The 25,984-nt window shown below is 39.5% G+C and overlaps 1 protein-coding gene across 6 annotated transcripts in view; it reads right to left on the minus strand.

Moving 5' to 3' along the window:
- Btrc (beta-transducin repeat containing E3 ubiquitin protein ligase) overlaps nt 1-25,984 on the minus strand; it is a 189,397-nt gene that overhangs the window by 92,785 nt on the left and 70,628 nt on the right. For 4 of the 6 annotated variants that reach the window (XM_052714906.1, XM_052714907.1, XM_052714905.1 and 1 more), the window contains one exon: nt 24,184-24,291. The exons of the other annotated variants lie outside the window; for them this stretch is intronic. In XM_052714906.1, coding sequence (XP_052570866.1) covers nt 24,184-24,291 — 108 coding nt within the window. The remainder of the gene's footprint in view (nt 1-24,183; nt 24,292-25,984) is intronic. 6 annotated transcript variants of the gene reach the window in all.

The raw sequence follows: 25,984 nt of genomic DNA on the forward strand, positions 1-25,984 counted from the left end.
TTACGAGTCCTGGGGGGACAGCCAATAGACAACTTTATACACAGGGATTTTGGAGCAGCACTGACAATTATTTCAAAGCTAAAATAACAGAAAACTGAACAAGAGTCTGTAGTTGCTGTTACAGTGACATGGCTGTTAATGTAAGAGATCACATGTTCTTCAAGTCAAACAGCATTGGTGTCTGTTATTCTGGAACGTGTAGAGATCACTCCCTAAAAGCCTGCCTCCTGCTCTTCTAAGATAAACAAGTTCAACTATGCGCTGAGATGCTCTGATAAAGACAGAGTTGAACTGCAGCAGGGAGTGACCAGGGAAGGGTACCAATGCTGCTCTTAACTTTCAAGTTAGGAAACATCACAATCAAGACAATATTTTAAATTTTTATCATTAAAAGTCTAGATATAAGAGAAAAACAAATTTGTAGTAATCAATATGGGGACCTCTCCCCCAAATAACCAAAACACAGTTACCTCTATTTTCTGAAGAGGAGAGATGACAGCTGTCTGAACATATTTAGCTTTGTGACTTCTTAATCAAAGATTTGAACATCAAGTTAGCAATGACTCTGAATATATATAAGAATTTGTAATTAAGTTAACATGTTCCACACCAGAATAATAGTCCATTTAAACACTAAACTAAGTTTTCGAGCTCTAAAGACTTAACTGAAAAGCAAATGATACTTTATTCCTTACCCTCCCAAATTTGTAGGCTATGAAATTTTAAAAGTATTTTATTTCTGTTGAACATAACAATGCAGTCACCAAACTATAACAATATGGCTTAATATTTTCAAATTGCAAGTAGAATACCAAGGTAGGCCCATATATGTTCCCATAGGTTGGTTGTTTTCTTGTAGGACTAGGACCACTATTCCTTTTTAAAATTTTTTCATACATATATGTCACAGTTTAAAAAACAAAAACAGCATGGAGTGGTGGCGCATGCCTTTAATCCCAGCACTCAGAAGGCAGAGGCAGGCAGATCTTTGTGAGTTCGAGGCCAGCCTGGTCTACAGAGCAAGTTCCAGGAGAGTCAGGGCAGCACAAAGAAATCAGAAACCAAAACAAACAAAACAAAACAAAATTAAAAAAAGAAAAGAAACCAAAAACAATTCATAAAGCTAAATAAGCACAGGAAAATAAATATACATTTGCCAGGAGAATTTGTGATTTAAAGACTGAAATAAAAAGCCAAGGACACCTAACATGTGACCAAAACACGAAACTTTTAAGTTTAAATGCACCTCAAAGAATATTTTGCCCTCTTTATGATTTGCCCTTCCTGAATATGTGTTTGGGACAATTTCTTTTAAGCCACAATTTTCTTTACTGTCTTTTTTATATACTATCTTATCCAAGGGTCATCATATAGTTGCATTCAAGTTAAGATGCAAACACCTGCTTCTCCTAAGAATACCTGATTAGTTTTGTAAGTCAAAGGCATTTGCACTATATAGACCTTTCTGGTTTCTCAAAATAAAGTTGGGAACTACAGAGCGTTTGGATGTGGATCCAAACCCCAATGAACTGTGACGTCTGGTACCCTGTTCTTCACATGTTCTTTGCTTTCTTTTTAAATTATTTTCCTCACCTTGGGTATCTTCCTAGGTTGGGTATTACCATTTTATTACAGCTCAATACTATCTTAAGAAATTTAAAATTTCTTTAACTTGATAAACTGTAATATCCCCTAAATGATTACCATTTTGTAATAAAAATAAAAAGCACCCCAAAACCCAAACACAGACTGTTTTGTGCTCTGGTTTTAGCGTTTATTCGTATTGTGAACTTGCCTGTGTGTGACCATCCTCTCATCTCCCTTATTATTAAGAAATTATCCTAGTCTTATTACCCTGTGACCTATCCCACTATTAAATATTTCTTAAAATTATAAACTCTGCTCTTCTGATTTTTTAAATGTTTGGTTTCCAAGGCCGAAAAACTGTCCTGCATAGCTCTTTAAGTGTGTTTTAAAGAACAGAGGCACTTGTTTTTTATTAAAAAAAAAAAGAGTGTGTACCACGCTTTATATTCCTTGCTTTTCTCTTAAAACGCTAAGGATGCTAACTATATTCTAATACTCGACCTTGATCTTTTTAACCTTTGTTTTTACTTTAAATCTTGCTGTCTCATTTTCTGGTAACATCTATTATAGAAAAAAGGGGGAGAGGTATATGTTTTTAAAAAGAAAGCAGCTAACAGAACTTATACCAACTGGATTGTCAGGTCTCTAAGTAGGTTGACACGGAGTAGAATTAGACTAAGAATTTAAAATGTAAGTGAAGCATGCTTCTTTTCTGGAAGGGCCAAAGGTTATACACACCAACAATTCATTTCTTCACGTTTACGCTATCATTACCAAACGGCAAAATGAAAATAAAACCAAAACATTAACTTGGAGTTATATCAGGAGTGGTTTAGTACATTTTTGGGGATGATACAGTAATTTTACTTCCCCAGTGATAAATAATCTTGATGCTCTTTGACAAATAACAGATTTCAAAAGTATTTTTCTCCAACAGAAGAATTTTTTCTTTTTTTCCTTTCTTTTTATTTTTTATTTTTCTTTATTAAGAAATTTTCTACTCACTCCTCATGCTATCCACAGACCCCCCCTCCTCCCACGCCCAGCCCTCTTTCCCAAGCCACCCCGCATCCCCACATCCCCCAAATCGAGGTCTCCCATGGGGAGTCAGCAGAGCCCAGCTCACTGAGCCTAGGCAGGTCCAAGCCCCTTCCCACTGCACCAAGGCTGTGCAAGGTGTCACACCACAGGCACCGGATTCCAGAAGCCTGCCCATGCACCAGGGACAGATCCCGATCCCCCTGCCTGGGTGACTCCCAAACAGTTTGAGCCAAACAACCATCTTCCGTGTCCGGAGGGCCTAGTCCAGTCCCATGGGGGCTCCACAGCCACCAGTCCACAGTTCATGGGTTTCCACTAGTCCAACAGAAGAATTTAACAATAGAAATTCTTTCTATTTAAAACAATTTAAAAGGATATATTTGTGTGTTGTTCTAATCGAATTTATCCTTGATTCTATGGTCTTAAGTTGTAATGCTGGAGACCATCCACACACCTCTAATCATCCATTGTGCTAACTATACACCATTTTGTTTATATTTCTGACATTCTACAACTTGGTTACACTATTACTACTTTCCATAGTCCCTGTCTTCTATATGTAGAATCATAAGAATTCTGCATTATTTTTTACAAATTATTCCCTGCCATTTGAAATGAATAATTTTCTTTGGTAATATTAATAATCCTTTGTTGATTAAAAAATAAGTGAGAAACATTAATTCAAGCATTCCTGGATTATTATAGTTTTGATTTTCACCATTTTGGAATAAAAATAAAAGCCACCCCAACTAAATAAGTAGTTGCCAAAAACCCAGACAGAGGTAGGTAATTCTGAAGATTTTATTATGAATTTACCCATATTTGATCATTCTCTTACTTCCTATATTATTGAGAAACTATTCCATTCTTGTTATCCAGTGGACTTTCCCACCAATCACATATCCTTACAATTACAAACTCTGCTCTTCTCTGATTTTTATAAATGTTTTATAAACTGCTTTGCCTACTTCAGAGTCTGATATATATCAAACACTAATTTTTCATACGATAGCAGAAAGCATTGAAATCTGTAATATTCACTTTTTGGCATCAGTGTGTCCTGGCAAAACCCCCTCTGTGAAAAACCACCCTTTTGAACATCCTTTGCTTCTGCAGACAATGAAGAAGCAGTTGGCTTCAAAATCAGTTGCCTCTCACTGACTGCTATACAAAGGACAACCTGGGTAGTGGTCAGTAAAGAAAGCAGTCATTTCTAAATGCCAGTGCTTCCCAACATCTCCTTTCCTTCTGAGTGGAATGAAGTCTGAGAGCACTGACTGGTGGGTCATTTGACCCACGAGGGCCTGGAAAGGTTTCAAGAATAACAGAGGTCATGTAATTGCCAAAAGAGCATTAGCCACTCAATCATAATGGATAATTAAATGACCTACATGATTCCTGAAATAGCTGCTCTATATTTGGTCTATTACTTGTGTCCCTCAAGATAAGCTACTTGTCTGGTCTGCCTTGACCTGCTAAAGTCCAACTTGCGCCTGGAAACTAGCTGCATGCTTCTATTGCTTTGAAACCCCACCAGACTGTGCTTTCAAGAGGACACACATGAAAAATCAATCTGTAACCCTCTCCCTATTGTGCTCTCTGGAATACAAATGACTAAAGCGAAGAAAAAATTAGTAAATCCTTGGCTTAGATCTTTGAGGGAATAGAAACAACAACAACAACAAACCCCAAACCAACCAACCAAACAAACAAAAAAAACGTAAGAACCATATAAAAAGAATGCTATGATGATTCTTTAAAAAAAAAAAAAATTTTTCCTCATACGCCTGAGAAGAATTTAACATTTGATTATAAAGTTAGAGGTATTTATTTATTTTGTAGGTAGCAAGTCATTAAAATGCCAGTTGCCTAGGTTGCATTTTTTTATAGTGCTGGCTATTGGACTCTTCACTGGCCTAGTTTTTTAGTCCATACAGTAAGTAAACTGCCTCTCAAAAAAAATCAAATAGACACAGTACCAATAAATTGTTCACACAATAAAAGAAGCAAAAATATCACTCAGTTTCCCCTCTCTCTCAATAGGTTAACTCACTACAGTACTTGATTAGAAAATACGAGCAAACCGGAGCCAGCTGCATAGAATACCAAACTACACTTAAGAATCTGCTTCTCTGTGGAGGAGACAAGGTTTGCTGTGGCCCTGGAGGTAACTGCACAGCTAGCAGACACTACAAAAGAGGCAAGAGACAAGGAATCCAAGACAACCCTACAATAATAGCAAGGGATAGAGATATGAGGGACGAAAGAGCTAACATTTAGAATACCCTAGAGGCCAGCACGGTTTTTCCGTTTCCACAGGAAATTATGTAGCTTGAGGCTACCAGCTACCCTGATCTCTTACTAGTACATGGATGGCTTATTAAACCTAGAACATATCTGTTTTAGTTAACTTCAGGGTAGGGAGGGGCAAAGGGGGAAGAGAGAACAAAATGTACTTAAATGCTGGATTTTCTCTCCAGGCTGAATGCCTTTCATCCAATAAGACATTCAAAGCAGTGACCCAGCAAATGGATTGCAAAAGCAATCTTCCGTCCCGTTGCCACATTATCATTCCTATTCAGTATTCTCCATGAGATATCTCAATCAGCTGTGTGTAAGTGACAACGCAGCCCATTGCTGGGTTAATTAAACATTTGACTTTAACACCCTCCCCGTCATTAAGCAAATAAAAACAGATAATTCAAACTGCACTTCATCCTCAGGGTACACAACACACATGTCAAAATTAAGAGAGTCCAAGGCCTCCAGGGAATTCTGTTGAAGCTATAATCAGTTTAAATCTTATCTGGTTTATCAATTATTCTATTGATTAAACCAAAGCGATTATACACAACTCCTCTGCCACATGGGATTGATGTCAGCAGAGCAAGAAAATAACTCCAGGAGGTTCCAAACTGATTTAAAAAGCGACCAACAGACAGACCAATAATAGTCGATTATTACATACCAGTGATCCATACACTGAAGAGTTGATTCTTAGTTTCAGGCAGTGAAGTGAACTGTTTCCAATCACCACGTCGCACTGACATACCTTACAGTTGGCTCAGTAGATTTATGTTGTGAAGATCAACATATGCTCTACTGATTTAAGCAGAAACCAGCACTCTCAGCAGCTGAGATACAGTTTATAGATACAGGCCCCTAACTCCAAAAGAAAAAAGCTCAAGCAGAGAAAACGAAAACACTTTTTAATTTCCTTTCCTATGTGTACATGGCTAGTAACATGCAGGGATAAAAAGGACATCCTTGAGAACCAATTTTTCTGAAATTCTCCTGAAAATCCAGCTATTCCAGTCTGAAAACTCCATATTTCTGAAAAACAGACTCTAAGACATCACAAAGACCTTACCACAAAGAGTCATGACTTCTTTTATTAATTCCAAGGGCAAACATCTTCAATACTATTAATAGTGCTGAAAATATTGAGCTGCGTCTTCAAATAAAATGTTGATAACTAAACCCTAGCATCGAACTTCTACCAGAAAAATTTAACCACGATTTAGATGTCCTCCTGTCCAATTCATTGAGTGCTATCCTTCAAGTGTCCAGGACCCCTAGCACTTCAAGGCCATGCCCTTCTGTATATGAGAAAAGCACTAATAAAACCGAGTAACAAAAACGGGAGCGGGAGGACTTCGGCTACTCCACACCTGAAATCTGTGTACTAGCCATGCTCTTCAGAGGGAAGTATGCGTACTGCTATGTTCGCACCACATATGCCTTCAACCAGAAATTAACTTATCTCCTTCAGATTTTTTTGTTTTCAAGCAGACTAAGAAAAGTGCATTAGCATGCTGTATTCTACATTCCCCACTGGAAACACTGAGGGTGCTATTTGTAAGTGTACTCTTTTTAAGAGGATTGTTCTCTGCAGCTGTTTTCTGCTTGCAGTGTAGTTTGTGTAATCAGCACATCATCATAAATACATTGGCTGTTCCCCTGAGGGCAGCTGTCAGTGTTTAATTTACAGAACAACCTGGCCAATGTGAATTTTAACACTCTAGCACTATGGCAAGGAGTTACCACACTCTGTGAAAAACAGGTTTCTATGAATTTTTATATCAAGAGCTGGTCCCAGGACAATTTAAGCTTCAGAAATACTGCTTTAAAAAAATACTTTCTACCTTGAATGGAATAAACTCATTGATGGCAGAAGACTTGAAGGAACTCCCAAACCCCAAGTGGGCACTATCAAAGGTAGAGGAGGATAGAGAATTATCTACCAGCAGGAGGCACCGTGGCAAACGTCATCTCACTTTAAACTACCTGTAGAGCTGCCCAGATCACCAGTGATCCTGAAAGGTGTGTAAAGTAAAAGGCACACCTTTCAAGAGACAGACTAGTGTGACATGTATTGCTCTTCTCTGCTGAGATGAGTTATACTGGAGATGATAATAAATACACTACTTTTCTTGGATTGCTATTAAACCAGATAGTTAAGTCTTGAATGGGGAAAGGGAATGAAAGTAAAAGGTATTAACAGTAATCCCCTCCCCCCATATGCACAGGAGTTTGTACATAGGTTCTCAATAAATGTCTAATGAATAACTAAACTAAAAGTTCCTTGAGGCCCAGGTCTGAATCTTAATTTATGCCCAATACTTTGTAAAACGCCTGGCACATATAGGTGAGTAGAATGGAGTTATGGTCCTGTTATTTGTAGGATTTAAATCTACATGATGTCAATGGTATTTTATAATTCAGTAAAATGTCCTTAAAGCCACTATAAAAAGTATGTGTTAATGTCAGGTATGGTGTTTCAAGCCTATAATCCCAGCATTATGGAGGCAGAGGCAGAAGGATCACTGAAAATTTGAGGCCAGACTAGTCTACATAGCAAGCTCCAGGCCAGCCAGGGCTACAAAATGACCTGCCTCAAACAAGCAAGCAAACAAACTGCATATCTTATTTCTATCATTTTAATGAAAGTGATTAGTACATTAAACCCAAGTAAGCCAGTCTTACAATTAAAAACATGGGCCTAAAATACTGGCATATTCATGGGGGCTGAGGAGATGGCACAGTGCAAACCAGAGTTCAGCCAGTAATCCTAGCAGAAGGTGGAGACAGAACACCCTAGGGCAAACTGGCTAGCTAGACTTGCAGCACTGGTGAGATTCAGTCTAAGGAAAAAGTGGAAAGCAGAGGGCTAGAGAGATAGATCACTGGTTAAGAGCACTGGCCGCTTTTTCAGGACCCAGGTTCCATTCCCAGCACCCACAACTGTTAACTCCAGTTCCAGGGGATCTGGCACCCTCATATAGCCATACATGCAGGCAAAACACCAGTGCATATAAAAATAAATAAATCTTAAAAAAAAAAAAGCAGAGAGCAATAGAGAAAGACATCTGTCAATCTCTGGGCTTCATGTACATGTACCCAAAAAGTCACCTGATTGTATTTTCTCATTAATGAAGTAGCAGTACATACACATTCCATAAATCCAGTGAGCATTATATATTAATATATCTACATATTAATGTATGCATATTCCTGTTACGTTGTATTTTGAAAGTCAGAATACCTAGAGTTAAAAGAAACAAATTATGGTTCATAATTTGTTGTTTTATGAGACAGGATCTTGCTATGTAGCCTGGCTGGCCTAGAACTTGCTATGTAGATCAGGCTGGCCTCAAGCTCACAGAGATTCATCTGGCTCCTCCTCCTCTGTGCTGGATTAAAGGCGCACAAACCACCACTCACAGAGACTTATCTGGCTCCTCCTCCTCTGTGCTGGGATTAAAGGCACACAAATCACCACTCACAGAGACTCATCTGGCTCCTCCTCTTCTGTGCTGGGATTAAAGGCACACAAATCACCACTCACAGAGATTCATCTGGCTCCTCCTCTTCTGTGCTGGGATTAAAGGCGCACAAACCACCACTCACAGAGAATCATCTGGCTCCTCCTCTTCTGTGCTGGGATTAAAGGCGCACAAATCACCACTCACAGAGATTCATCTGGCTCCTCCTCTTCTGTGCTGGATTAAAGGCGCACATACCACCACTCAGAGACTCATCTGGCTCCTCCTCTTCTGTGCTGGATTAAAGGTGTACAAACCACCACTCCAGGTCTGATTTGTCTTCTACTGCTTTTAGCGCTGCACAGAATCATACTGCACAATGTCTTTAGGAATTACTAAATTGTGCTAGATGTGGTGGTAAATGCCTATAACCTTAGCACTTCGGAGATGGGGGTAAAAGAAGCAGACATTTAAGGACAGCCTCAGGCACAATAGTGAGTTCAAATCAGCCTAGGCTGAGATGATGAGATCCTCTCTCAAACAAACAAAAACAAACATACAAATAAAAGCATTACGTTGTGACTAACATATTCTTTAAAAAAGAAAAAGCCAGGTGGATCTCTGTAAGTTCGAGGCTAGCCTGGTCTACAGAGCGAGATCCAGGACAGGCTCCAAAACTACACAGAGAAACCCTGTTTCGAACAACCAAAAAAAAAAATAAAAATAATAAATAAATAAATAAATAAATAAATAAATAAATAAGAAAAAAAACTGTCTACTTCACTGTGTAGGGTTTCAAACACACCCAAATTTATGTTAAAACTATATTTAAGCCATCTAATAGACCAATGCATATTCTTTAAACTTGCTCTGGTACTGCCATAATTAAATTTTCCTATAGCAAATTTTCACTTTATGTAAGCAGAATCATATACCTCCAAGATCTCATAACCTCTTTGGTGTTTTGTTTTTATTTTGAGATAAGACTAGTCTCAAATACTCCCATCTCAATTTCCCATACTGGAATTGCAGGTATATCCAGCTCCTAGCATCTTTAAATTTACTGATTGCCAGAAAGTATTTCTGACCACCAGAAAAATGTTATATTTATGAATACAATGATATTACTAATCCTGCCTATTATGCTATGACAATTTATGCATGCAATTCCTTTTATATTTTTGACACATACAAAGCAAAAAGAGAAAAAAACATGCCATAATCAGTTTTTGTTGATTAAAGGTTAGAAAATTTTAATTCAGTTGAATAATTACTTTTGTTCATAAAAATCCTATCTAATAAATGACATCTTAATTCTAAGAAATTAATCAGATTCTTTCTTCCTCAATTCATAATTTTAAAATACATGCTAGGACCTTTTGAACTAACCAGGATGGGGTTAGACTGAGGTCACAGCAGATCAGATGACTACCTTCTCTTCCCTGGAGACCATGGAGTAGTTCCAGAGGCTGCCATTAGATAGCAGCACAGTACACACCATCAGTCATATCTCTTATACCCTCTCCCACAAAGGCTGGAATGATCTCAGATCTCAGTAACTCTCTCTCTCTCTCTCTCTCTCTCTCTCTCTCTCTCTCTCTCTCTCTCTCTCTCTCTCTCTCTCTCTCTCCCTCTCCTCTCCTCTCCTCCCCTCCCCTCCCCTCCCCTCCCCTCCCCTCCTCTCCCTCTCTCTCTCTCTCTCTCTCTCTCTCTCTCTCTCTCTCTCTCTCTCTCTCTCTCTCTCTCTCTCTAATTCAATTAGTGTAGTCGGCAACTCCAGAAAAGAGTAATTCAATTAGTGCATTGTGGAGCTCTACAATACCTCTCAGCAGATGTTCACCCTCTTCGGGAACTGGAGCTGGGTTTCAAATACCTGTATGACTTAGCTACGCCACTCTGTTATATCATTTGTCAAAGTGCTTACATATGCTTTTCTGACTTCAAACAAAAGGTAAGGAAACAAACCTAGGCTAACCTCCTAGAAAGGTTCCTAATTTTAGGCTGCGGTAATTAAGTTACATTTCCTAAATTATATTTAAAACAAAATGCACCTTACCCCTCAAAAAGGCAAGATCTCAAGTATGAGGCCAGGATGGACCACAATGTAAGATCCTGTCTCACACAAACCAAGAGAAAACTCCTCTCCCCAATGCCCAGCTCCACCCACACTCTACATGCTCTAATTGTGGAGGATTTCCATGCTGTTTTGCAGTGCTAGGGCTTGGATCCGAGGCTTTCACATATGCCTGGCATGTGCACTACCACTAAGTCACACTTCCATACCTATTACTGTCTACTGTTTCGCTGCAGTCTATCTAGTTATGGATTCTGAATTGTAATGAAGACAATGTCAAAATGGGAGTGTATCTACAAGGAAGGACAACCAGAATGGTAACCCCCAAATAAGGTTATGAAAAGGACAGAAATGATGGTTGGTCTCTTTTCAAAGAAACAATAGAATCAGAAACATTCAACATGGGAAACAGAAGATAAAGCAACATGATAGCTCTCCTCAACACATAAACTTGTCATTCCGAATCCAGAAAGATCAGTTCCAGGGCCCTCCACCCTCTCATCCCTAGTAGTTCAAAGTAAGGGAACCTCAAGAACAGGGCACAGGATTCACATGCAGCATGGACACATCCTCCCAAATACTTATCTCTAGATTTCTTTAAATCTAGTAAAACGTAACTGTTATGCATATAATTGTCATTCAGTATTGTTTAATAGCAAGAAAAAAGTCTGTTCAGTACACGTCACAGGCCTAACTACATTTTCTGATCCAAACTAGCTGATTCTGCAAACATAAAACCAAGGATACAGGGGGTGGGGGACAATTGTCTATGAAAGAAGAACAATTCAATTACTCTGTATTACTACAAAACATAGAGTTGGGAACAGTAAGTGGACAAAGTTTGACTCCTTGCAGGAAATCTTCCTAACATGCCAAACAAAGGAGGAAAACAACAAGAAACCTCACTGAGTTCACTTCCCCCATAGGGGTAGAGCTCAAGAACAGATTAGATGACCCCCTGCCAAACACATATGATAAAGGACACCTGTATTAGGAAACATGTGACTTATTTCCTCTGGTATCCTTTCCAATACTGAAATTCCATAGTTTTGTGGATACACTGATTTTTTTTTTCTTCAGGAGCTAAGCCTGGAATAAAAGTAATAAAGCTAATTCTCACACAGGTGTGATGGTGTGAAGGTCCACAGCATGTGGGCGGTTTTTAACTAAAGCATTAATAATATACCACAGGAAGAAATTTTGTAACTTGCCTGTGTTAGATTCAGGAAACTGTAAATGCACACATTCCTGGTCCCATTTCCTACATCCCAGTTTTTTGTTGTTGTTGTTGTTGTTGTTGTTTTTTTAGTTTGGTTTTTTATAGGATTTAAAAGAATGGTTTGTTTCCTCTCAGTCTCTAAATCAGCCAATAATGTATCAATTTCCAGAGAGTAGTGTTTTGGTTTTTACCCCACCCCCCATCCCCCACCCCAGTTGGATAGTGGGTTCTTACAGCCTATATACAAATGTTAAGTCAATGTTTGTGTTTAAAACTACAGAGCAATACTTAAAAACAATAGTAACTAGTTCTTACTGTCCTTGGCTTGGGTCTTTCTGAGCACTCTATTTCTAAAAATAGGGGGTATATAACTCTGGATACAATAGAGCAGGACTTTTATTTTGCAAATTCTATCTCCTGTCTCCCATCATGACCTCAAAACAGAACTAAGATATTAGGAGCATGTAGGTAGCTCAGTGGTAGAGCACATAAGCATGCACAATGCCCTGGGTTTAATCCCCAGAAACTCCACTTTAGTTCTAGGGCTGGAGAGATGACTCAATGGTCAGGAGCACTGGCTGGTCTTGCAGAGGATCCAGATTCAGTTCCCAGCACCTACATGGTGGCTCAGAACGATCTGTAACTCCAGTTCTAGAGGATCTAACACCATTTTCTGGCCCCATCAGTGCCTCACTACATACAGACAAAACAGTGGAGTGAGCAAAGTGGTTTTTTTTTTTTTTTTTTTTTTGAGACAGATTTCTCTGTGTAGCCCTGGCTGTCCTGGAACTCACTCTGTAGGCCAGGCTGGCCTCAAAGTCACAGGGATCCACCTGCTTCTGGATGCTGGAATTAAAGGCATGTGCCACCTCTGCCTGGCTTAAATGGTTCTTCTTAAACACTACTATAAAATACAAATTTTGTACATTAAAACATTATTTTTCTTACTACAATTTCAGTCTTTGATAAATTCATCATTTGGGTAATATTAAAATAGTGGAGTTAGGGCTGGTGAGATGGCTCAGCAGGGAAAGATGCTTCCCTTGAAGCCTGAGCTCGATCCCATGGTGGAAGACAAGGACTGACTCCAGCAAGCTGTCCTCTGACCTCCACATACATGCTCCTACACACAAATAAACCAAATTAGAAATTTTTAAAAATCTAAATCAATAAGTAAATAAAAATAGCAGGTTAATTTCCATTTGATCAGCAACATTACAATATAGTCGGCACTCGGCCTAGCAAACAATTTCATTGACTGCTCACACCTGTCCACCAGAGCTTTCCTAACTTCTGCCTCCAGACAGAAGTGAGACCTAACGTGATTCTTCCTCATGACTGGGGTTCTCCACAGACCCTGATCTTCAACGCACTAACTCAACTTTAACCTCAGAGCTTGTGTCTTTGTTCAAGTGTTAGGTTCCTTTGGCTCTCCTGGTGCCACTTCTCTTTAACATCGTCCCTTTTATGTGGTTAAGGCAACTCCTTCCAACCCTCTGAAGGAAAGCGGACAGATAGGGGAGAAAGGAATGAACTGTGAACACCTCAAACAAGAAAGGTTGCTTAAAAACTAAGTGTCACATTCTGACAGTTCAATATTTCATGACCAATACAAGGAACGTGCAGCAACACTGCAACTTTAAATCTCTCCCTCTGTGTCAGTCCCTCTCTCTCTCATTGTAATGCCAAAGGGAACAGCAATCAGAGTGGAGATGTTCAACGTGATAGAGGTCAGGACACCATCGGATCAACGTACCAGAAACACGACCTTGTTTATTTTTTTTCCACAGTATTATTGTTTACAGGGTGCTTTGCTCGTGTACCTTGTGGTTCTTAGCTAAAAGATGAAATTACAGCCCAGGATGAAGCGCTCAGGCACACATCCAATTTGTGTTTCCATCTCAGAAAACAAAAAGCTTCTAAGGCCCTCAGGCTGCCATTCAAACTTGGAGGCTGACATTTCTAACAGCATGAACCAGAGAATGGCAGAGAGAATGATCTAATGCATTTCTGACTTGTCAATCAAAGATCTCACCTCCGCTGTCTTGTAAACAGTTGGGGGCCATCTAACTACATTCATAAACCTAGGGAGAGCTTACTGCCAGCTGGGGTGCTGGAACTACACACTCTGGCTTCCATCACCAAAACCATGATTCAGTTTTATGACCTCACTGCAAATAGTGCATAGGCACATTTCCAGGACCACTGAAATGGAGCTAGGGTAGGGAATACAAAAGAGATTCTGGTCAAATACTGTTATTTTCAAGCTGTTGAAATCCTGTATCCATCTTATCCTCATTTTACTAATTTCTCTCAAAGGACTACACTGTGCTACAGTTGATATGCTTAAAAAATTAACAACCCGCCACTTAAAAAAAATCTAGGGGAAATGCATTAATATTAAACAAGAAATGTTCCTTATGGTTTACTATCAGCAAAGAAAGTGACACAAAACAGTGACTAGTACAAAAGGTAGAAACTACATTAACAGCAGCAGCTTCATTTTAATGAAGCTAACGAGGAACTTAAATTCAAATATAAAGCTTGCGATACTTATAAATAGTTTAATATTTACTAGGTAGGAATGGTGAGTAGGTTTATGTAGAACATGAAAATATAAGGAGATTACTAACTCCTCATGGTTTCTCTTACTTATGACTATATGATCCGACACATAAAAAAAAAAAAGTTAGACCCAATCAAGCTAAGACTTTAACGTACTTGGTACTTAAGGTTCATGTATGAAAAGGAACATTTGCTTTCTTCATGCAAATTTTACAGGGAACAGAACTGTAACTTAATTAAAATTCACACCAAGAAACAGACAGCAGCTTTTCACTGTATATCTATGAACGTAAAGGAAGGTGACCCAGAAAAGATACACTGCACAATCTTGCTGCCACATCCTAGTTCCAAATAACTATTTCAAAATATAACAAATCTGGTCTCCAGAGGACTGCAGGTGAGAATGTAGAAAAGCTCAAATCTATTCAATATTATGCTCAGAGAAAAGCAAAACCCATGTGCACCAGTTCCTAATAGTACAGAAGTACAGTTCTTAGGGTCCTTTGAAGCTACAGTCAAGTGTATATGCTTTTGGTTTGCTCACATGCTTAAGCATTCTTAAAATACCCTGGCTTAAGCCAGGTAGTGGTGGTGCACATCTTTGATTCCAGCACTCGGGAGGCAGAGGCAGGTGGATCTCTGTGAGTTCAAGGCCAGCCTGGTCTATAGAGGGAGTTCCAGGACAGTCAAGGCTACACAGAGAAACCCTGTCTTGAAAAACAAAAACAAAAAAAAGACAACACCCTGGCTTAAATAAATGACAGTTTCCTGAATACTGCCTATCTACCAAGATTCTTTATCTTGACAGTCCACATCTCAAGTCTAGAAACCAACACAAGATTGGAAAGCAAAACAATAAAGCCCTACTACATAAAATAGAACAACAGTGAAGGAAGGTATAAACGGCTGTGGCAGTCCAAACAGGACCCTAACAATTCCTGAACAGCACAAACAGAGCACATGTGGAACTACGGCCTCGACTCAGCACAGACGTGGAAATAACAAGAGCTCTTCGAATGTAAAGAAGTAACATGTACCTCTCTTCAGAGAGTACAGACGAGTCAAGTGCCCACAGCAAGAATCATCTCTCAGGTAGGGCGCCTGCAAGGCCCCCATCGCCCTCGCTCCACCAGCTCAGTTCCATTCCTGTGGCTTTCCTTCCTGGCAGCACCTGTCCTGACTAACTACCTCTTCTGCCATTACAGGTTCTGATGGAGCTAAAGCAGTGGAAGGAGAATCCACTATTATTCAATACATCTAAATGAAGAAATAAACACTTGGTGAATATTTTTATTTTTATATTCATCACGAAGAATAAAAGTGTTTCAAGGAAATCTGATTTGTCTCAAGATGATGATTGTTGCATATTCTAAACATTAGATAAAGTCATACATTACCCCATAAATGAACATTAGCTACACTTGGACATGTCAAAACACTCAGCAATAGAGGAATGTGTTATTAACAAACTTGAAATATAAGATAATTCAATAACCACGCAAACAGCTGGAAAGACAACCAGCCCAAGATGTCACTTCAATATAGATTATTCCCAAGATAAGGCAAAAATGTAGCAAACTCAGATCATTTCTACATTTTACAATTGAAAAGTATACATAAAAGATGAAAATACACAAGCTTAACACTAGATTTCACTGTTACCGATATTTTAAACATAATTCCATTATATTTTTTAAAATTGTGTGTTTCACACACAATGCATGCACACACCCACGTGAACACACATGCACATGTGAACACATGTGTGCTCATGCATGCGCGCGCGTGCCCGCGCACGCGCACACACACACACACACACACACACACACACACACACACACACGGCTGGTGGGATGTCTGGTGTCAGCCTTCCTTCTTACTGCAAACAGAATCTGGAACCATGTTGGTGGCAAGGAAGCTTCAGCCATCCTGTTCCACCCTCCACGCGGCTTGGGTTATAAGAGGCTACACACAGGCATGCTTGGCTATTGTGTGGACACTGTGGTTTGAACCACACACAGGCATGCTTGGCTATTGTGTGGACACTGTGGTTTGAACCACACACGGGCACGATTGGCTATTGTGTGGACGCTGTGATTTGAACTCAGGTCCCCGTGCTTGCACACCAAGCACTCTTACCCTCTGAGCCATCCCAAGTCCCCTCACTTTAAAGACATGATTTTCAAAAGTATATTTCTAACACTTCACACATACGCTTTAAAACTGGACTTAATCAAGACTAAAAGGATCATTTTCAGTTAATATGATGATTTTCAACTTTTCTCTAGCCTGATGCTCATGATAGTCCGCACTTTAATTTTACCGCATTCTTCTACAAAGTAAGCGGTAAGCTGCAATGAAGCAGTCAAACAATTGCCCGAATACACACTGCTGTGAAGATAAAGACGTTGACATCACTGAAACTGAACTGTTAGTTGGCTGGCAGTACCAGTCTTTAATAGCCTGAAATGTGCATTTGTTAATGAACAAGAGTCCAAATTCAGTACACAGAATTAACTCAGAGGGGATCATCATAGTGAGTTGTAAAAAAGCCAAATATATAAAATTGGAGGACTTCCCATAAATCAGATTCAGCATGTTTTTCTTTTCTCTGTGCAAATGTGTGATGTTTGGAATGACTGTTTAATTATCATGATTTCTTTCTGACTACAGAACATCTGTATATATGTATGTTAAGGGACTACCAGCAACATAATGCTTCCTCTTTTCTTACCCCGTATTTGTTACTGGATAGTTTTCTTCAAATTATCTAAGTCTGCTCATTCATTAATTCAGCAAAAGTATGAAATACTACTTTTGACAATGGAAAATAAATGAGCAAAACCTAATCCAACCTTCAATGAATTCAGTCTAACAGAAGACAAAGACACAGACACTCGAGCAGACTAGTCACCCTGTGGCAGCCCAGCACTGCTGCCGCACAGTCTGGGAACAAACGTGTGACTAGCCTGAGAGGGAAAGGAGTGAAGATCACAAAGGTTTTATCCCATCTCAACCTAAGCTCAGTCTCTTAAAGACCAAGAGTTACCTAGAGAGGTAAACACACACAGGCAAAACCGCTGTGAGTGGCAGGATCCTCAGGGAGAGTGGTCAGATGACACAGGACAGAAACGCATCAGCATTTGGTCAGATGCTGCTGGCTTCAAATTTCTTTGTATTTTCCACAGCTAATAATAAATATCTAATTTATAATTAAAATAAGAATACAAACAATAAGAACATTTGAAAACAAACTTATTTGTCTATAAAAAGCCTATGCATACACGGATGCAGTTAAGTCATCCCGGACTAATGGAAGTAAGTATGTTAACTAATAATAATAATTAAAATTTATATATTATAATATTTATATTATTTTATAATTATATAATGTAATATTATATTATATAAGATATGTTATAAATTATTATTATTAATTACTATTATTGGAGACGGGGTCTCATGTATCCCAGGCTGGTCTCAAACCTGCTATGTAGCCAAGGATGACCTTGAACTTCTGGTCCTTCTGGAATTACAGACATGTGCCATCACATCTGGTTTATGAAATGCTAGGGATCAAAAACAAAACCTCATGCACAACAGGAAAGCATTATACAAACTGAGCTGCATCTCCAGCCCAATATCGATCACCTTCAAAGAGAAAGACTGAAGCTGGAGAGATTGCTCAGTGGTTAAGAAGAGAGCCAGGCTCAGATTTCAGGTAATCCTGCACCTGAGCCCTAGTCCCCTTCCCACACGCCAACCTCAAGGCTTCCTTTCTTTCTGGTCTTACAAGCAGCTCTCTTTCTGCTTACATTAACAAATTTGACTCCTGTGATGTAATCAACAGCCAACTTGCTCAATTTATTCTTTGGTTTCCCAATAAAATCTCTACAGAGGGCTGGAGAGATGGCTCAGAAGTTGAAAGCACTTATCATTACTGCTCATGCAGAGGATCCGGGTTCAGTTCCCAGCACCCACACGGTGGCAGATCCAATGCCCTTTTCTGACCTCCACGGGACCAGGCACATACATGCATGCAGGAAAAACACTCATACACATAAGAACATCTCTAAATAAGCTTTTCTCCTAATAAATTCCAAAAGTAGTAACATATAGAGAACATATTAAGCTTTTAAAAATTACTGCTGACTTTTAATTAAAACTAGAAAAGGCTCTGATAGTGAGTTGGCTCAGATTATTTTCTACTTTAATTCAAAATTGCTTTAGGACAAATAAAAATTTGAACTTTTCTTGGTTCTTTGATACCAAAGTCAGAAGGTTTAAACATACACACACAAACATGCACGCACACACACATTCATATAAATATTTTTTGACACAGGATCTCATAGATTCCAGACTGGGACAGGGTTTCTCTGTGCTACAGCCCTAGCTGTCCTGGGAACTAGCTCTGTAGACCAGGCTGGCCTGGAACTCACAGAGATCCACCTGCCTCTACCTCCTGAGACCTGGGATTAGAGGTGTGAGCCACCACTGCCCAGCCATGGTACCTCTCTTTTAAACTTTATATCTATATAGGCCAGACAGTCCTCTGATGATTTAAACAAAGCATAACCACGAATGCAGAAACATACATGAAAATTCACCTGCCTTAAATTACTCCAGACACTAGATGTTATCAAAATGAAAGAATGCCAGTATTAATGACTTATTTTTTAATATTTATTTTATGTATATGAATATTATAATACCTGTCTTATCTTCAAGCATACCAGAAAAGGGAATCAGATCCCATTACAGATGGTTGTGAGCTGTCATGTGGGTGCTGGGAATTGAACTCAGGTCCTCTGAAGAGCAGCCAGTGTTCTTAACCACTGAGCATCTCTCCAGCCCCGTATTAATGTTTTAAATATAGTTCATTAAAATGTCCTATCTAGCCAGGCAGTCGTGGCACACACCTTTAATCTCAGCACTCAAGAGGAAGAGGTAAGTGGATCTCTGTGAGTTCGACATCAGCCTAGTTTACAGAGTGAGTTCCAGGACAGCCAAGGCTACACAGAGAAACTCTATCTTGAAGGGGAAAAAAAAAAAAGTCCTATTCATTAACATGACATACATTTTTGTTGTTAGTGTTGTTGTTATGGGGGGAATCTATGTAGGCCAGGCTGGCTTCAAACTTGCTGTGTAGCTAGACTGACCTTGAACTTAGGATCCTCCTGCCTCCACCTACAGACTGTTGAAACTACAGTTGTGTGCTTCCATATCCTGGAGGTTTATTATAATTATTTAAAATAAATTAACAGTATTTTTCTACTCTCATTTCAAATAATAAGTATCACAGAAGTAAGCTACATGCATAAAATAAGTTTACAGTCCCTTAAAAAATTTTTCCTTTTTATTTATTCTTTTTTCATATATTACATCCCGACTAGTTTCCCCTCCCTCCTCTCCACCCAGTTCCTCTCCCCAAAGCTCCCCTCTCCCCCAGATCCACTCCTTCTCCTTTCTCCTCCCCTCAATAATTTTTAAAGAGTGCACACTGTCCTCACAATCAGTAAAACTGCTATGTATGGTGGCATAGGGCTATAACCTCAGACTTGGGAGGAAGAGGTATGAGGATTGGTAGGTCAAGGCCAGCATGGGCTACACAAGACCTTTCCTCAAAACACAAGAATAATGTTAGTGAAACGACCCTTCTCCAGTCAGAGTGCTACACATGGAATTGGGTCAAAGCTGTGCTCAAATCCTTCCAGCACCTTGTCCATGACCCCTCGAGTCCTAAGTGATTAGGTCATCAGTAGCTTCCCTAGGACTTTCTCAGTAAGTTTCCATTTCTTCTGTCGTCTCTGAGATAGTTCTGTCTTGTGGGTGGGGGTGGGGGTGGGGGTGGTGTTAATGCACCCGAGCCATACCTGTCCTCAGTCAGTCTCTCTGTTTAAATGATTCCTGCTCAGTTTAGATCCTCAGCACAGGTTACCTGATCCTTCTTACCCCAACTCTGATTAGACCAATATTACTTTGTAGTATTTATGGTGCTAGAGACAGAATCCAGGGTCCTGTGCACACCAAGCAGGTATTCTTACCACTTAGCCCTGACTCTAGTCTGGTCCCTCTTCTAAACAGTCTATTAATCTCTGCACATCTTTTATAGAATCAATCAGTTTGGGGAGATTATGTCTTTGGGATTATGTGGCTTCATAGCTTTCATGCTCATTTCACAACGGAATATAAATAGAAAAATCATGCACACACACATATATAAAAACTATCAAATAAAAACTGGCTTCTATATACACAAAGATAAATAGGTCTCATCGCATTCCCAAAACAGGTTATGACACCTATGTAGTGAAGAATTAACCTTATTCAAAAAGAAATCTGGCCTTTACCCTTGGTTGTCAAGAAGTGGTCTCTAGGCTTCTTGACCTCTTGCCGACAAAAGGGTCTCTGTTTGCCTGGGAAGTTTAGATACTGGAAATACAATCTACATTGAGAGCTTGAAGCCACACTGTATCAGTTTTAACACCAAGAGGTGATAGGCTTCCGTGTGGCCTACAGGGATGGGCTGGAGACTAAAAGCCAGCTATGCGGGCAGTAAGCAAATAAATCTCAATAAACATGACTTTGGAGGTTGGTATATATTATCATACACTGTGGCTGGGAGGCTATAACATTCATGGTTCCATGGAAAGAAGGTGATTAAAAATTCTACATTTCAACTCCTCCAAGACCCTTTCCTATATGTCTCTTCGGGGTTTTTGTTTGTTTTGTTTTGAATTAAGTACTTCTTAAAATTATTTATTTAGGGCTGGAAAGATGCTTAGTGGTTAAGAGCACTAGGCTTCATTCCCAGTACTCACATGATGACTCACAACTATCTGTAACTTTCTTCTGGCCTCTGCAAGCACTGTATGCATGTGGTACACAGACATACATGCAAATACCCATACATATAAAATGAAATAAATTATTTGTGACTCTGTGTGTGCATGCATGCATATGCATGTGTGTGTGTGTGTGTGTGTGTGTGTGTGTGTGTGTGTGTGTGTGTGTGTGTGTGTGTGTGTTTGTGTGTGTACATCTGAGGACTGGGAGGAGTAATTCTCTCCTGCATGCTACCTTGTGGGATCCAAGGATTGAATTCAGGTCACTAATCCTTACACACTGAACCATCTCTCTGGCCCTTGGATGTCTCCTTTGGATAAGTTTAACCTGTATCCTCTCCTGTTAATAAACTGTAAATTATCTGAATACTTTCAAGCAAATTACCAAACCCAAGAGTGACTGTGGAATGCCTAAATGTACCTAAAGTGAGGCCAATCTTGGAGAGCCTATTCCTTGAGACTTTACAGGCTGATTAAACTCAATGAAATCAACTAAAAACCAATAGGTTAGCAGGGCTTGGTGACGCACACCTATAATTCCAGGGTTTAGAAGGCCAAGGCAGGATGCACGAAAGTTCCAGGCCAGCCTGGGTTATAAAGCGGTATTTTGTCTCAAACAAAACAATAACAAAACAAAAACAGAAAACTCAAAATCAGCAGAAGTTAGACTGAGTTCCTCTTAAAGTCAGTACCTTCCTCAACAGGATACAATGTTAAAAAAAACAAACAATACACAATTCACCCTGAGATGAACCGACACGCTCAGATTATCATATATACTCTTCTAACAAAGAAACAATGTAGATGATGATGATGATGATAAAAGCAACAACTATTACCATGTGTCCACTCATGTCTACAGTCACCACTTAACAGGTTTAGAAAAGGAGCATCAGAGTTAAACAATTTGTTCAAGATCTTACTAACAGTGAGTGACTCTGGTGGTTTGAATGAAAATGGCCCCCATAGGCCCATAGGGGGTGGTACTATTAGTAAGCATGGCCTTGTTGGAGGAAATATGTCACTGGGGGTGGGCTCTGAGGTTTCAAATACTCAAGCCAGGCCCAGTGTCCCTCTCCCTCCTCCCTCCTCTCCTCTGCTCTGCTCTCCTCTCTCCTCCCCACTCCCTGCTGTCTGCTAATCCAGATGTAGAACTGTGGGGTACCTCTCTAGTACTACATCTGCCTGTGTGCTGCCATGCTTCCCACCAGGATGATAATAGACTAAACCTCTGAACTGTAAACTAGCCCCAATTAAATGTTTTCCTTTGGGTTGGGGATTTAGCTCAGTGGTAGAGCACTTGCCTAACAAGCGCAAGGCCCTGGGTTCGGTCCTCAGCTCTGGAAAGAAAAAAAAAAATGTTTTCCTTTATAAGAATAGCTGGAGAGATGGCTCAGAGGAAGAAAAAAAAATGTTTTCCTTTATAAGAATAGCTGGAGAGATGGCTCAGAGGTTAAGAGCATTGATTGCTCTTCCAGAGGTCCTGAGCTCAATTCCTAGCAACCACATGGTGGCTCACAACCATCTATAATGAAATCTGGTGCCCTCTTCTGGTGTGCAGGCAAACATACAGACAGAACACTATACATAATAAATAAATCTTTAAAAAAAAAAAAAGAACTGCTGTGGTCACAGTGTCTCTTTACAGTAATAAAAATCCTAATGTAGACAGTGACAATGTATTTAAAAAGATTTACCTATTTTTAGAGTCAACATGCTTTACTATTTTAGAGTATAAGCAAAGGAAGATTATTAATGTTAAACTGTACAAAGGAAAATTAAAGTCTCCAGCATGATCATTGCTAAAACAGTATCGCTGAAGACTGGTAACTGTCAGTCCTTACTTTCTTTCCTTAAGACTTAATCATGGGTTCTTTCATATTTAGTTACAGCTTGTCTGTGAATTTCCTCTGAACAGATACTGAACTGCATAGGTTAAAAACAACTAGGTAAATAGCTGAGCATGTGGCTCACTCACTCCTATAATTCCAGTTTTGAGGCTAGTCTACTCCACAGAGCCTAGTCCTGTCTCAAACACTCCCCCGCTACACACACACACACACACACACACACACACACACACACACACACACACTAAAAAACCAATTTGGGGAGTTGGAGAGTTTAATGCTCTTTCCAGATGACCTGAGTTTGGGTCCCAGAACCCATGTCTGGTGGCTCACAACTGCCTGTACACAACAGCTTCGGGGAATCTGACCCTCCCTCTGGCCTCTTCAGGCACCTGCATACACATACACATATATAAAACTAAAATATACCTAAAAGGGAAAAAAGACCATTTTCTATATTATTATAAAATGTTAAACACTAATTCCAAATACCTGAAGTGAATAGATAACACCTCTGTCAAGAAAACAATCATCCATGGTACCCTAACCCATAAGCTCTGAGCACCAAGTTCTTTCATTTTCCTCTCCAATGTTCCATTCTTTTCTTCTATAGCTTCTCTTACATCATGGAACTGACCCCTTAGCCTCTAAGAAAGACTGAGAGGAGCTAGAGCCCACCAATCATGTAAGACCAATTGGACTGTCTCAAAATGAACAATGCATCTACAGCTTTACCACTCTGAAGCTAGAAACCATCTTTAATATACAAGCAACAAATAGTTCTGATACATTACACACATATAGATAGTAGCATAGTAACCCAAGCATTATGAACACAGTAGTCATAAGAAAAACATAAAATGTTTGTGCATCTAATTTCAATCACCTAATTACATGATTTGACTTTATGAAGGTCCAGAGTGAACAGTACAATCAGAATTGCTATTTAGATTGTTTTAAAAATTAGTATCATGCTTCTACAAGATCTGAAACACACCACCAAGTTGTGCTATGTTCATTTTGACAAACCAATTATGATAAAGATTTTTTAAAAATGGATTAAGTCTAGGTCTACATTAAAAGTTAATCATTAAAGAAATACTGAGTGATGTGAAATACAGGCTACATAAAGGAGAAGAGGTGGATGTAAGTAAATCATAGGAAAGAAGAATGGACATACTAATGAATTAGACACACATACCCCACCAACAACCCACAGAGACAGAGAAAGTACCTGGAAAGCTGTGAGTGCGCCAGTCCCTGGGTTATACAGGCATCGCAGCGAAGGCATGCTGTCCGCCAGGCTGGAACAGCCCAGCCACAGAGACCTGGGCATGGAGCACTGCAGAGAGAGGACAGCTATGAGATGGGACAGCAGGAGACAGGGTGGCAAGTTACAGGGATCTTCAAAGGTTGGTCGAATGCAATATTCAAGTTGTAGCTGGCCTTCATGATAGAAACGCTGCAGAGGGTGAGATGCAGTCTCACAAGGTAGGCTTAGCTGGCCTGGAGCTCACTGTGTAGAGCAGGAGGCACTCTGCCTGCCTCTGCCTCCCAAGTGCCACCACACCCAGCTAGGGTAGAAACATTTTCAAGAAACATAGTACATGGTGGTTCTAACCCCAGAGAAATTCAAAAGAAGCACTAGCAGCCAAAAGGCAAGAAAGAGAAAATAAGTTAGAGGTCCAAAAACCAAGTATGCCATAAAATTTGTCCCTATTTTTCTAAAAATACACCTGAACTAGGAAACTTATTTCTTAAGTATAATTGACTGATTCGTTTCCTTTTTGGACCTTAACCATCTTTTATAAATTCATCATAAAATGAAATACTATACAGCCTAAGCAGAAAAAAGCGAACTTTGTGGTAGCATTACAGTATTAAGAATGGTAAATTAGAAAACAAAATACCACATGATAATTTTTTTTTAAAAGTAAATGCATTGTATCCCTAGGGCCCTGACAGCAACTAGCACTACATAGTTTGCATATGCTTTATGTATCCTGTTAGTCTGTTATTCATTAGCCAAAATGCACAGTTAACCATAGCAGCTGCCTCTTCATCTTTCCAGATGGATTAAAGGGGGTGGGGCAAGAAACAGTCCAAACACAAACAAAACAACAGGGGAAGAAGAGTGGGGACTGTGAAAGCTGAGGTACTAAAACCTTCAGCTAGGAAATGATGGGAGAGAATAGTGTATTCAGTGAGCAAAAAAAGGTATCAGTTCTAATGATACTAAACACTGTTAGTATTATTGTGCTTTGAGGCTGGGGGCGGGTAGTTTGCAGGTATATGTGCATGTATGTGTGTGTGTGTGTGTGTGTGTGTGTGTGTGTGTGTGTGTGTGTGTGTGTGTGTGTGTGTGTGTAGGTCAGAGGTCAACCTCAGGTGTTGCTCCTCAGGAGTCATCCACTTTGTTCTCTGAAATGAAGTCTCTCACTAGAACCTTGGACTTGCTGATTAGGCTGGCTGACCACCAAGGGCCAGGGATCCTCCTGTCTCTGCCTTACAAGAGCACGTCACATGCTCAGTTTGCGTGTCTGTTTAACACGAGTGTTAGAGATGGAGCGCGGGTCCTCCTGCTTGCCTGGCAAGCACTTTACTGACTGAATCATCTCCCTGAGCTCTGTTTAGTATATAAGACACTATACATGGCAGAATGGACTCTACATTCTTCATGTTTCTCTAAAAGTAACCCAGGATGAAGTTCTGTCCATTAGCTTGAGCACTATGATAGTTTAATAATAATTAAAATACTAAATACCCAACCACACTCAATAAATACATATTTTAAAATAGAGAAGTCATTTATTCACAAGAAAAATTGTACAGACTGTGAGATAATGCTCTGGTTCTTTTACTTCTTTAAATAATTAGTAGAAATTAGCAATGAGATGCAAGATACAGTATTCCCTACTCACACTGTCTATAATTCAAATAAGGAAAACAAGTGCTAAGCTCCAAAAATGATCCAATCTAGACTCCTGCTTACAGGTCAAAGTACTTGTCTATTCATACTCATGATTGTAGAAAAT

The sequence above is a fragment of the Peromyscus californicus genome, unplaced genomic scaffold (assembly GCF_007827085.1).
Source record: "Peromyscus californicus insignis strain IS unplaced genomic scaffold, ASM782708v3 Scaffold_4__1_contigs__length_199733344, whole genome shotgun sequence".
Lineage (NCBI taxonomy): Eukaryota > Metazoa > Chordata > Mammalia > Rodentia > Cricetidae > Peromyscus > Peromyscus californicus.